Consider the following 14,139-nt stretch of genomic DNA (forward strand, 5'->3'; position numbering starts at 1 on the left):
TGTGTTACATTTTTTTTTTGTCCTTGTTGTTGATGTTTTTTTTATACCTGTACTTTATGAAGAGAATTTCTTAGAGAACAGGTTGATGGCAGATTGATGGTTACTATACCAGCTTAAGGTGGGAGGGTAGTAAATCAATCAGAGATAGTCTAGCGGATGTGAGATTATTTATTGAGCTTTTAAAATGATAGATGAAGATGACGTTTTTGCTGGGAAATTGGAAACATGATGATCTGATACAGATATAGATGAATGTAACTGACAAAATAAAGGTGAGACATTGTAGTGAAGACACCTTTGGATACTGAAACGGAGGGAAAAACTCACAAACAGGCAAACAACAGTGAAATCCTTAAACATCAGTTTCTGTAGACTATGTGATAAATAAAAAAAAACATGATCAGAAGACCAGGAAAGGGTTCATTAATGTCGTCTTCTAAAGCTCAACAGTGACCAACTTTTTGGCGGCTCTTGCTCCGGAAGTAATTTCCCTCTTCAAATCCTCTGTTGACATTTCAGAAAATCCCCACATCAATATTTTTAATCCTGTTACCTAGCCAGCCAGCTACCTGAATACTCGTGACGATTAAACATTTGATTTGGTCCAACAAACAAATAAAATGAAATGGAAAACCGATAAAGAAGGCAAAGGCACAATGTGTCTACATAATTTTTTTCTGTAAATGACATTCTTTCTACTTTAATCTTTATCGTATATCGTTAATAATAACAGCTAAATTCCACCAGGGAGTTAAACATTTCCATGGTGACAGAGGACTCCCCCAGTCAGAGACATTCCTGTGATGCTCCAGGATTGTGGGCAGTTTAGTAATTATCTCAGAGATCAGGAATAAACCATATATTTCTTAAAAGGAGGTTGATATCATACAAACTTGTGTCTTCTACAGGAGCATATACCATCACTTCACACTAAGTTAGCTCGTGGTAAGTCTACCTTGGACCAAACTGCTTTGGCAATCTACCTCCTATACCTCCAGTAATGCGACACATCCCAGCTCGCTCTTGCTTTTGGCTGAGGATAAACAGAGAGCTTTAAGAATTGTGTCCCACGGTGAGGGGACTGATTCAAAAGGGACTTCAACTCTCGATTTCTTACTTCTGTCTCCCTGGCAGTGAAAAGTCACAAACATGACAGAAAGTGTCTCAAACTCAATGAGTGGAAAATTGGAAGTGCTCTGTAGTTTTTTCAGAGTGGCCGACAGATATTGGCAGAGGAAAAAATGAAGACTGTGATTGAGATTGTTCTTTTGAACGGGAGCTGTGACGGCTGCCAAAGACCCAAATATTGCGTCTCACTCTTGAAGATGAAAGCTGTTGGTTTAAGAATTTTCTGACTTGTAATCCTTAAGATAGACGGACACAGCTTTTGATAGTGTTTTTTGGTATTTATTAACGCTTATTAATGTATTTTCTCTTATCACAGGCTTAAGATGAAATATGGGAAACAGTCAGCCAGTGTAGCTCACATCCTGACTACTAGATTAAATGTAGTTTATTCAATTCAGTCGGTAAATCGGTGGAAACGAGGTGGCCTGGCAGCTTATTGAAGTGGACTGTCAACAAAATATGTGTTATGTACTCAGTTGTGGATTTATGTAGTGTCTAGCATACACAGCTTCCACTGCTCGAGCCGGCCATAATGCACCACTTTCCACATCTCATGGTTTTTCTCTTTGCTACATCCTCGCCATTCGGATGAATGATGGCCCAGTCTCTTCACACCTGCCTGGGTCTTTCTTCTGTTTCAAGATGTGGGTCTCTCTTCTTTCTTTCTCACTCTCACTCACATCCACACAGGCAAAGATGAAGGTTAAGAGTTGCTGTGTGGAAGTGGAGCACTGCTGCCCCATTTTGCTGGTTATGGATGAAGTGATAGCTCTGGTTCATCTGGCTCCACTGTATCATGAATTCCCTGCAAGACACTTCACATCCAACTAGCTTTTAATGATTAACATTACCTTTCTAAGGTGCAGTTAGTTTATGCTTAAGGACAGCTGAGCACCACTGCTTTTTCCACATACTATTTTGGATTTCAGCCTTGGTATATTTGGCATCGACCTTGTTTACTGGTCAACTAGTACTGTAATGTGCAATACTACAGAAGGATCATTTTGTGCACAGAAAAGACTCCTTATCTCTTAAATATAACAGACACAACAGACTGTGGCTCAGTTGGTAGAGTCGGTCGTCTCTCAACTGGAAGGTCGGGGTTTGATCCCCAGCTCCTGCAGCAACATGTCCGATGTGTCCTTGGGCAAGACACTTAACCCTGAATTGCTCCTGCTGCTTTGTCGGCTGCTTATGAATGTGTATGAATGGGATTAGTTACTTCTGATGGTCTCACTACATAGCAACTTCTACCATCAGTATGTGAATGTGTAGGTGTGACCTGCTGTGTAAAAGCGCTTTGAGTAGTCAGAAGATTAGAGAAGCGCTAGAAAAGCTCAAGTCCATTTACAATATCTTATTCGTTTATTTAAGCTGTTCTTTAAACATTATAACAAGTATTCAAATGTGTTCAAATCCAAATTCAGATATTGTGAGTTATGTAACTGGAAGCTTTTCTGATATTGGCTTTTAATTGGGCGTGGTAATGGTTGCACTACATTCTACAATCTCATCAGAAGAACAGGTACATGCATGTTATTTGGCTGTTTGCATGGTGTGCAAATGATTTATTATGTTTGCTTTTAGGAGTGACAGCTGCAGGTGTTGTGTGTCATCTGCAGCCTTCTATTTTTCGGCTGCATGAGTTTATGATCAGGCGGTTGTTGAACGATTTTAAATTTCTGATGTGGGTGTTGAGCGTCCCTGGAGGGAATGTAGCGCCACAAAAATACAAAACTTACAAACGCTTCAGATTCATCAATCACCATTGCATAGCTTTGAGAACAAATATAGATATTTCAGCTAATGCTGCATGTGTGCTTTAACTGCTCACTATAAAAAGGATGTGAAAGCATTTTAACTCAGTATTCAGTGACCAATGAAAATTTGTGAATTTCATATGCAAGGGTTTATGCATCCTATTCTGATTCTGATGACTCACACATTTAAAGGTGTTGGGCCGTTACTTCCTGTGTTATTTAAAAAAAGAACAGCTTTGACAAAGTGCCAAATAAGACTGAATGATGAATAATCCCTGTCAACACAAATCTCAGTGACAAATGCATGGCATTGCAGGTAACTGCTCCGTGACAAAATGTTTCTTTTGCTGGTTGAGTGCTTCAAATATGAACTAACAGCAGCAGGAAATGTTCAATTTGTGTAACCTTTCATGCATAGGTGGGCAATTTGAAAGCAACTGAGGGATCGTGGACTCCAGTGTTGAAACTGTGAAATCTTATTATTGTTTATTGCTGAAATTCAAAGGCTACGATTAGATCTTCTAAATATTTGGGGGTTATAATTTCAAGGGGTTCTTTAACAACTTACAGACAGAAAAAAAAACTTGGACAGAAATCTAGTACTTGTGTGACTATGTTTGTTTTAAGATCATGTAAGTAGTTTTGGGCCTGTAAATTCCCATTAATATTCTTTTCATCTCTGGTGTGTCACTAGCAATTACTCATTGAATCCTGCACCATGGTGATAGAAAAGTGCTGCTAATGAAGCTGTAAAGTACGCCGACTCATCATGTCATCCATAATGAGCTGTTGATGGCTGCAGTCTGTGGTGTCAGGGCATGTAAATATGCCTCGGAGCACATCTCTTTCCTGCTCGGCATTCATTTCTATCCAAAGTTCCCTGCATGGACACCACCGCTGAGCAGCTGACGGGGGGGGGGGGATGCAGAGACGCAAAGGTTGAGGAAGACAAAGTATAATCGTATGACCTCTACATTCTCTTTAACAGTGACAGCTCACCCAGCAGGTGGGGATTCAGACAGAGGCCTGAACAGCATTGAAGCCCCGCAGCATTCACAGATTTGCATGGAAAAGCACAAAACATATAGAGCCACCCCCTGATTATCGAGAATTCAAATCACCCGACTTGACTTTCCGTAAGGCAGTCCAATATCCTTACTTTTATTATTAGATCTATCTATGCAGGATATGTTCCCTTCATGCATGAAAGGAATCTGCTTAGTGGAAGATTTGATTTGATATGATGTTCATATTTTTTGTAATGGCAGGCCGAGTTTTCAGAGTTTTGACTTGTTACATTTGTGAGAAACAATGCAGAGGCACAGGTTGCGGGGGAATCATTTCTTACAGTGAAAGTCTCATTCCTTTCTTTAGAATTCTGTCAGTTTCAATGTTCAAATCACACACATGCAACATCTTTTAAGGTTTATTTCTGGCCCTTTTAATGCCTTTATTTGACAGAAAGGACAGTGGATAGATTGAGTCGCAAACCGTGGAGAGAGAGATCGGGGAATGACATGTGGGGAAGGAGCTGCAGGTGGGACTCAAACCCGGGCGGCTCGCTTGGAGGAAAAGATTGATTTGCGATATCGCGGCAAAGAACTACACCTACCACAATCATAGCGACATCTCTGAACTCCCTGTTACCATAGCAATGTTTCCAGCCCCTCTGCACCATATGCACCATATAATTTTTCTAGCAGCCAACTGGTTGATTTGCAAACAAGAAATGTACTAATAACCTTGTTATGCCGCACTGAATGTAATTTATATATTCACACAAGAAACTACAACATAGTACAACGCTTGTACTAACAATATGAACACTTTAACAATGACAACAGTTACATTCAGGAAGAAGTGATATCATTTGCAATGGATTGTGGGATTGGTAGTTTGTCAACTCATGAAGAAAATTATGTACACAGTCTTGTGCATTTGCCCTTTTCTCCGCTTTGAATGCCATTTTGGTGCAGAATAAATGTTTTAGAGTCAGGAGTATTGGGGGTAGCTGGTTATCTTGGTTCCAGGCTTCAATCTCTTGATAGAAGGATTTTATGAAATGACAATTGAGGATTTAAATGGGGAAATTTACTTTTGGAACAAGAGCAGCCGAAAAAGTGGGTCACTGTTGAGCTCTATGGCCTGCGTACATGGGATGCGTTCACATATGCAACATTAAGACAAAATGACCTGCGTTGAATTAAAACTTGAAGCCAGACAAAAGCTTCAATGGACTTCAATATCTTAATTTGTATTTTTTATTTTTTGTATAACATGTTAGCAAACAAGTAATAGGCTTTGAAGCAGAAGCACTGACCCTAACCCAACTCGTGATATAACTCCATTTCTCTTCAGAACCATGATTTATGTCTGCTTTGTGCAAGACAGGTTGCTTGTGTGTTCAGGTCATGCCTCCTTGGTGTTTATTTGAAGGAGAGCCATCTGCAGTCAACAGTGTGTTCTGGCAAATGAAAGCAAACGCTGCCCGGCACTGTGAAAGCTGCAGAGCTGCACGGATTAGCAGTATAAACTACGTTTGACTCCTTCACACAGAGTAGTTTAGCCCTGTGTGAATGACAAAAATAACACTTAATTGCTCTGTAGGTTTAACTCATAGATACATAGGATGTGATTTACAGTAGAGGATTTAAATGATTAGTAAATGGCCGTTCACTTTTGCAGCTGCTTGAAAATGTTACCTTATGGCTTGAATATTTGAGAAACCACCACTACAACTCATAGGAAAAAGAAGAAATTGCATGATAATTTACTGCCTCCTTACATTGATGATGCTTTACAATTGTGACTAATGCTATTTTAAGAACTGTTGGCATTTAAGTTGTAGTATATGTAGCAATTCCCCTGTCAGAGATCAAAGCTTCCACTGGAGCTGAAATAGAAGACAAGAGAGAAATCAGCTCTCTACTCTGAGTGTTTCTCTCTGCATGTGCTCATGGAGTGAAGAGGAGGAGGAGGAGGAGGAGGAGGAGGAGGAGGGAAAACCCTGACAAATTGTTCCCTGACATCCTCACACCGGCCCATCTGAGCTCACTAGCATCGTTAAGCCCACCTTAGTGCAGGAAAAACTGGTGCTGAACGACGCTGAGGATGTTTGCCTTGATAATGCCAAAGTCTGTTTGTGCCAGGCGTCGGGCAGTTAATCCAGCCTATGTCCCACGTCCAGATATCAATAGCGTGTTAGAGAGCCGTGGGGCGAGACAGGCTGTCATGCTTGAGGAGAGCAGCCATGCTCCTCGTTCTCTGCTTCTCATGAAGGGTGTGGGAGGGAGGCGAGGGAGGGAAGGAGGGAGGGAGAGGACATGCACACGGTTGGTTGGATTTACTCCGATATTCAGCTGTATTGGATCAGTGTTTCTGCCAGACCAGGACTAAAAGAGAGAAAGAAATGTGTGTGTGTGTGTGTGTGTGTGTGTGTGTGTGTGTGGGGGGGGTTATTATAACTAAACATTTTTGGTTTCTTGTTGGCAGGATTTACGAGCGGGTGATAGACCCTCCTCAGATGGAACTCACCCCAGGCAGTGGAGTGTGGCTGGGCCAGCACAGCCACAAGCATGGCCTGTTTAAGGTAAGACTTCAGAGATGGTACACACACACACACACACACTTCATGTCAGTGTTGTGCCTGAACAATGCTAAATAAGCACATTCATTGAACATGTTTTTGTTGAACTGAACAGCTGAACTATCGAGTCATGAGTGAAACGTGAGCGTAGTTCACTCTGGAGGCAGTGAACGATCGCTCATGTTTAAATATTGTGTGCTGAACACGGATTGACAGCCCCAGGTATTCATCCAACATGACTACAGACGTAGAAAACTTCCCATGGCTGAATGTAGTATATCAACACTTCTGGTGTGCTTTTCAAAATAAAAGCACAACTTGTTTTTTTTTTTTTATCTAGGTTAGAGAATACCTGTGTTTTTATACAAATCTTATATTCTGACTTTGTTTCCTGTTAAGCAGCCTAAAATATACCGGCTCCTCAGACTACACCCGAGGTTAAAGTGAGCTAACCTGTTTTTTTACCCTGGATATATTCTGTGCTTGTCCAGTTTGTAACCTGGGGTACAAAACAGGTACAAAGTGACTTGGCATAGGTGATGGGCTATATGAAACAGAAAAATACAATTGTATAGTGGGAGAATCTGCAGATTTGCCCCGGCTCACAATAAAGTCTTTTCAGATCCATATTTTCCCTCCTCAAGTCTATTCGCCTTCTAATTCTCTATGTGACATTGAAACCCACGACATGGCAAATTGTGATTTTGCATTATATAAATACTCAACTTTCCTTGACTTGACTTGAACTGGTATAATTGGCCATATTTGCAGCAGACTCGTGTGTGGGAAGAAAGCAAAGCGGGAAACACTAGAAAGACGTTCTGCAGGTTTACAGAGGAGCAGCAAAATGCTCAGTGTTTGCTTTGAAACATTTATTGCCTCAGCCCGTTAACACACAGTCGATTTTTAATCACTGCTCATTTTCTCCGACTCCTGCATGCACTCACAGCAGGTGAGGAAGGGTACGCGTTTGAGAGTCACCAAGACATGCACGTGCTCTTGATATTCCCACCTCTCCTGCCCACCTGCAGAGCAATCAATGGGTGCTTTCATTTTTTTCCCCTGTCACACACTGATTAGCAACCAGACCCTCCTGTGTTGTGTATTATTTCACCTCCTTGTGCTTTGACACTATCGCTGCTGCAACCAAGCCCTCCGCTCCTCCTCCTCCCTCCTCCTTCGCCCCTCTCTTGCATCAAGGCTTTAAGGAGCTCCTTCTTCTGGAGTGAAAGCTCTGGTCTTCAAAAGAAGCAGCTTTATCATCCAGTTCCCCTACCCGCAGTGGAGTCTGTCTTCCCTCCATGTGCAGGGAGTTTAAAAGTGTTTGTCAGCAGCAGAGGCAGATGGTGTGGAGGCTCACAGGCCTGTGTGATGTGACAGAGGAGATGAGGAGAATCCTCCCTTTAGGTTTGCGCTGGGATGAGTTGGCATGTTATCTGACAGGTGCACTTGTAACACCTTGAATCATGGACCTGTTGCTCAGAGTTTCAGATGAGCCACTTTTAGCTTGAATATCCTCATTACCCACTCCCATTAATGCATATGTATGAGACAACTGTTCAATAACAATTAAGTAGCTGTAGCTATTTCTTGGCAAACGTTCTCGAGGCATATTGTGCAGAGGGCTTTCGACACACATGCACACATGTGAATACAGACAAAAAACGGATACGGATAAGATTAAAAAAATACTGCATCTATTGCAAGGGCACTATTTAAAAAAAACTGCAGCAATTTTCTTGCAGGTAGTATTCACTATCCTGCTGCATAATAAGCAGAAACTGAAGTAGTTTCGTCCCATGTGTGTAGTGGTTTGCATTATCTGTGATGCATTAGGCTTTAGCTGAATTAGCATAAGGAGCTGCATATTTTCTTAAGCAAGCCCATGCAGACTTAAACTAGCCCACTGGAGCTAACAATCACTGCTTTCAAAGCTAAGCAAATGCTCAATTTTAAAACTTGTATTAGTTAGGACACTGGCACCAACTTTTACCATCAGTGTGGTTTACTGCTTCCTGCTTGGTGCTGGAATTAGCATTGCTAATCGTTTTTCGACCATTTTTAAGCTATTGAACTTTAGATTTAGCTTGAGCCAATACCATAATGCCCTGTTTATTTTTTCAAAGTATCCTGACAAGACAAAAGACGAAGTTAAAGACAACTCAAACTGTTTTTGACCACCTTACCAAGCAGTCAAGCTGACAGACCTTTCCACAACTTAATTAGCTTACACTTTGGTCACGTCTTATTCCGTTTTCTGAAATCCTTTGCCAAGTCGTTTAAGGCCTGCATAAGAAGAAAAAAAAAACCTTGTGTCCAATGTTTCCACCCCACTCCTTTTTGATTCCCTTCACATCTTTTCACCTGCTCCCCACTTTAACCTGCTGAAGAGGAGGGTAATCGGAGCCTGCTCATTTTCTCTCATGGCCAAAAGTACAGCGGGTGAAGAGCTTGTTGGGAAGATGAGAAAAGAATAAAGACATAATAGCTGAAGCAAAATGAAAAAACAGCCTAGAGCTAAAAGTAACACTGCAGATTGGAGATATAATGCAGCACCTTTAATCATTCCCATTCAGACCCAGGAGCAGGGTAATGATAAGACGAGCTAACAAGGCCTGTAAATAAAACATAGAGAGCTCTCACAGTGGCTGGAGACGCTCCTCTCTTTGTGCCACCTCCTCCTGGGAGTCTCTCCAACAGATGGAGCAACAATAATAAATTATGTTTATCTAGAATCCATTGTTCCCAGGATGCTGAGTCCTCAGGGACTCTGCAGGCCTGTATGTGAACATTGCTGTGTGTTCAGCGCTTTATGCAACACAGTACAGTAATGAATGGAAAAGGATGAACAGGTGACATCAGACAGCATGATGGAGGATAAGCTGAACGTGGACATGAGAAATACAGAGCTTAGATGTTTCAATCAGTCTGTCTTGTGTCTTCTTTGTTTCCTGTTTGGTTAAATTGGTTTGTTCATTCTTCGTTCCTGTCTTTCTCCGGTTCTTGTTACATCTGCTTCATAATTTTCTTCTCTGTACCTGGTGTGCTCAGTCTGTCCTAACTTATCAGAAGTTATAAAAACTCCTAGACAGCTCAGTTGACGAGTCCAAACTAACATTCACCATGTGACATCAAACATTTCTCTTTTTTCACAGTTCCCTTTTGCTGTTTTCATTGACTTTTCAATCTGTATTGAGATCCTTTCTCCACGGTTAAGTTAATGCCATAACTTTTGATCTACCGGACGTTCCTTAATTATTTTCAAAATAAAAGCTTTTTTTTTTTTTTTATCCAAACAGGAAGTAAAATACATTATCTAAGATACAGTTGTAGAAAATATAAAATAAAAGCATGACAAAACACTGTTTGGAAATGCAAATGAATGGAATCCAAACATGCAGTTAAAAATGTGATTCACTTTTAAAATTCAGTGATTAATCACAATAAAAAAAATGATCGTTTGACAGTCCGATTATAATGTTTAGTCGTACTAAAGATGACTTTAATTCATATGTGCAATGTATTTCTGCTGATGCAAATTCTGGTGTACACTTTGATTTACAAATGCATGTCTGTGCAGAAAACATCAGATCTGTGGATCCAATGCAGAATGATGGCTCTGTAGCATCAGCTATAGTTTGATATGTATTATTAACCAAACCCCCTGTTGCCAAGCTCAATACCACCTACAGAAATAGATCAATTAGATCACATGTCAATTTTATATCAGCAGCTTTAAGTCTCAACAGCTGGATAGTGGTTGTGTGATTATTCCTGTGATTGGTTCAAGGAATGATTGGAATGCTTATTTGGCATAACCACAGTTTTAATCCAATATCAAAAAAAGTATGGAAAAACTTGAATAACAGTATTTTTATACAGATCAAAATGAAATATATTACTTCTCCAATACATTATCTAAGAGTTTATAAGACACTTATAACATATTCAGAAGGATTTTGGGTTTTCAGTGTCTTGTAAGGTACAAGTGTTTTGATTGAACTGATGTGGTTTTTTACACTTTTTGAATTTGTTGACTTGTTTTCCGTTTGAGTGAAAGAACAAGACTTGTTTTATGTCTAATTAAGCAACATTATCGGACCATCATTAACTCATGTAATAAATTTTTCACTGCCAATACATCTTCCTAAAGCGCCCCTGTTTCATTTTTGGAATTGATCTCTTTTGTTATGTTGCACTAATGTTTATCAGGGAGTTTTGTGCAGTGGTTCATGCCTGTAGTTCCTCCCCTTGGGTCTTGGTGCATAAGCTCCACAATGAACGGCAACATGTACGCAAGAGGTTTGTGTGAAATTTGATAGCTATTAGCCAAGACTTACAATACAAAACATCAGCTGACATTGACTGTTAATTAAAAGGGCAAAGCTTTGCCTTGACACTTGACTGCTTCCATGTGCCTTTTTTCTTGTTCATTAATTTTTATGGAAATTATCATTGTAGTGAGCTGTCAGCCGTAACCCCCAATTTCCACATTTCCTGTTTGCGCCGTGGTCCGTCAGTGCCACACACTACTCCGCTGTTCACTTCCACTCTAGTCAATGATTGTGTTTCCACAGCGGGCGCCGCGGTCCGTCTCTTGAGCGTGCCAGCAGAGCCACTACGCTCTGATCCGTTTCAAATATGCTGTGGGTTTATTTTCGACGGAGTACGCTGCAGGCACCAGCAAGCTGGACAGAATAAACAACACTGACAGGAAGTCAGACAAGGAAACGAAGAGAGCATCAGGTCAATTTCAAAATGAAAAGCAATCCACGGATCACAATCGTATTTTCCATCAATTTATTAACATTACGTCAAAACAGGCACCAAACGGACAACAAATCATCCTCAGAAAGACATAGCAACATGTTGTTTGCACTTTTTTCTCTTCATTCCCGTGTGATCTTGTAGTTCTCCTGAGATGTGTGTACAGCTGCTCATGACTGCGCTCTGCTGCACTCATGCTCCAGAAATGGATCCAGTGGGGAAGGGAACAGCAGTCATCGGAGTATGTGGAAATTGGGCTTAATATACCTATACATTTTGAGTTTTTATATTCCCTCTGTGTATTTTGGCAACATGTATAATGTCACACAGGGCTTAAAACAAAGCTGCACAACCTTACTCATTACAGTCCTGCAGATTGATGCATTGGGTTGATTAGTTCAGCTCTGTCAGGCTGAGCAACAAAAAAGAAAGAAAAGATGTGAATAATTAAATTACTTTGCTATCATCTCCTTTTCTCTTTCCCTGTCAGTCGGCCTTTTGTCTTCCCCCTCTCATTCTCATTAATTGGTGCTGTTGATGTTAGCTTAGTGCTGGGAGATGAACTGCAGGTGGAGGTTAAGTCTTCAGAACCTGCTAGAACGCTGAAAGGTCATGTTTTGCATGACATAAATGAGAAAACAGAATCGCCAGTTAAAGCTTTACCCAGGATAATAACCCTCAGTCATTGTTGCCCGAGGGCAAAGTGCTGGCCAAACATTCCAGGCCTATTATCGCTATAATAAACAAGCTAACTGAGAATCATGACGGCAAAATTGTGCACACAAGTGAAGTGGAGGTAATTTTATCAGCAATAATGTGAGCCAACTTGTGATCGTTCGGGGACACAGAGACACAAAAGATACATAAAAACAGCCCATAAGCACACAGATCCAACACCCACACATACACATTTACAGTACCGGTGTGAACCCTTATTGGCTGTATGCATTCACTGTTCTTTTACCCTTTATGAGTCATAAGCTAACCTTAAAACTGTCCCATTCATTCAAGGAGCTTTCCAGATCTTTTGAATGGATATAAGACAGCTATTTATATTATGCATACATTTCCATCAGGAGAGACTGATAGATGAATCAAAGAAACACATTTATTTGATCTATTTATGATGTGGTAATTATTGTCAGAGAATCATTGGCGCTTGAACTCTAAAGGAAGATAACGTGATCGGAGGATGTTTGCCCCAAGATCTATCCCCCCATGGAATCCAGATACTGGGGGTGGAGGTGTTAGCTGATGATGTCATCTGATGCTGATGGGATGAAGAAGCTGATTGGGCAGATGATTTGGTTAACGGGAAGAAGGTTTATGATGTGGTCTAAGACTGATGGGATGGACCATGTGATGAAACTGCAAAGACTTGGTGGTGATGGGGGAAGTGGAGGGTAGCACTTAACTTCGGGTTTAGCTGGCAGAAGAGAAAGCCATATTGAGCACTGGTGATGTGAACAGCTGATCCAATCCAACTTTATTTGTTTAGCTCTTTAAAAACAACCACAGTTGACCAAAGTGCTGTACAAAGTCATGTCAATTTAAAAGGCATAAAACATGAGTAAAATGAATAGGCACACACAGAAGAAATCAAATAAATAACTAAAGTCGACGTCCTACTAGGTGTCAAAGGCCAGGGAAAAGAGATGAGATTTAAAAACAGACAGAGAAAAGGCCTGTTTAAGGTGCTGAGGCAGATCATTCCACAATACTGGAGCCGCATCAGCAAACGCACGGTCTCCTCTGAGCTGATGACTACAGGTAAAATGAGTGAGCATGCGTGGAGGATTCGATGCAACATAGTAAGAGAATGAACAATGAAAACCAACATGCAGAAAAAACGCACTGAATGAACTTTCACGAGAGCAACAGTAACACAAATGTGCAATTTAATGTTCTGCTCTGAGTCAATACAACACTTCCATAAATAACAGGGAAGCCACTTATACAGTACATTGGCTTTGAAATGGAACAATGAAGTCAAAGTGCTGCAGCTTTACTTTCATTTTATTCAGCTTCACATCCAATCAAAGATTCAGAACCTGCAGGCTGTTTTTTTTTTTTAATCCCCAATGGAAAGTTGTGTTTATGGTTGGAAGAAATACACCATCATCTGGACTCAGACTGACTAATGCTTCTGACTAGACAGACAGTCTATTTGGCCATAAAAAGTGCTCTGTTGCCTTCTTTGCATGTTTATCCCTAGATAATTCAAAAATAAGATGACGTGAGAGCTGTATTAGAACCTCTTTTAGTCATGCACAGTGTGGATGTAAAGAGGCTCATATATTCTGAAGCATTTATTGACCTGGTGATGCAGAAGAATTTGACCCACTGTGCATTCATTTTATCTATTTATGAAGTTATTCTGACTAACAGGATGTGAAAAATGTGCTGTCTAACATACATCTAAAAGACACAGAGCAACATCATCATGAGTAATTTGAGATGCTGTGTTCAATTAGTCCCATGCAGTTTTCTCTCTGGCTTGGACAGAGCAGCTACGTTGATAATGAAAAACACAAGCCGTGTCCATGTGTGCAAGGGTCTTTAAGTAAACAAATATAGTCTTCTTGAGTTTTTCCCGAAGTTGGAGTTTAAGGTCACATACTAGTCTCCTTTTTGACAATTTCAAATAAGTCTCAGAGCTCCTCAAAACATGTCTGTGGAGTTTCTAGTTCTAAATCCACTCTGATCCTGTATTTGATCATGCCTGTAAACCCCTCTATTTCAGCCCTGCTCAGAACAGGCTGTTTCTGTGTCTGTACCTTTAAATGCGAATGAGTTGTGTTAGACCACACCCCCTAGACCTTGAGTTGGAGCAGATAGTCGAAGCAAATGATGCGCGATCTTTGGAGCGATATGCGACTGAGATCCATTCTTAGCGAA

At 40.7% G+C, this 14,139-nt stretch overlaps 1 protein-coding gene across 1 annotated transcript in view; it reads left to right on the forward strand.

The window, feature by feature from the left end:
* The window catches only part of LOC109999310 (protein kinase C-binding protein NELL1-like), a 251,046-nt gene that overhangs the window by 71,440 nt on the left and 165,467 nt on the right, over positions 1 to 14,139 (forward strand). Inside the window, exon 5 of the mRNA XM_065952653.1 lies at positions 6,381 to 6,477. Within this exon, the coding sequence (XP_065808725.1) occupies positions 6,381 to 6,477 (97 nt within the window). The remainder of the gene's footprint in view (positions 1 to 6,380; positions 6,478 to 14,139) is intronic.

This window comes from Labrus bergylta, chromosome 3 (genome assembly GCF_963930695.1).
Source record: "Labrus bergylta chromosome 3, fLabBer1.1, whole genome shotgun sequence".
NCBI lineage: Eukaryota > Metazoa > Chordata > Actinopteri > Labriformes > Labridae > Labrus > Labrus bergylta.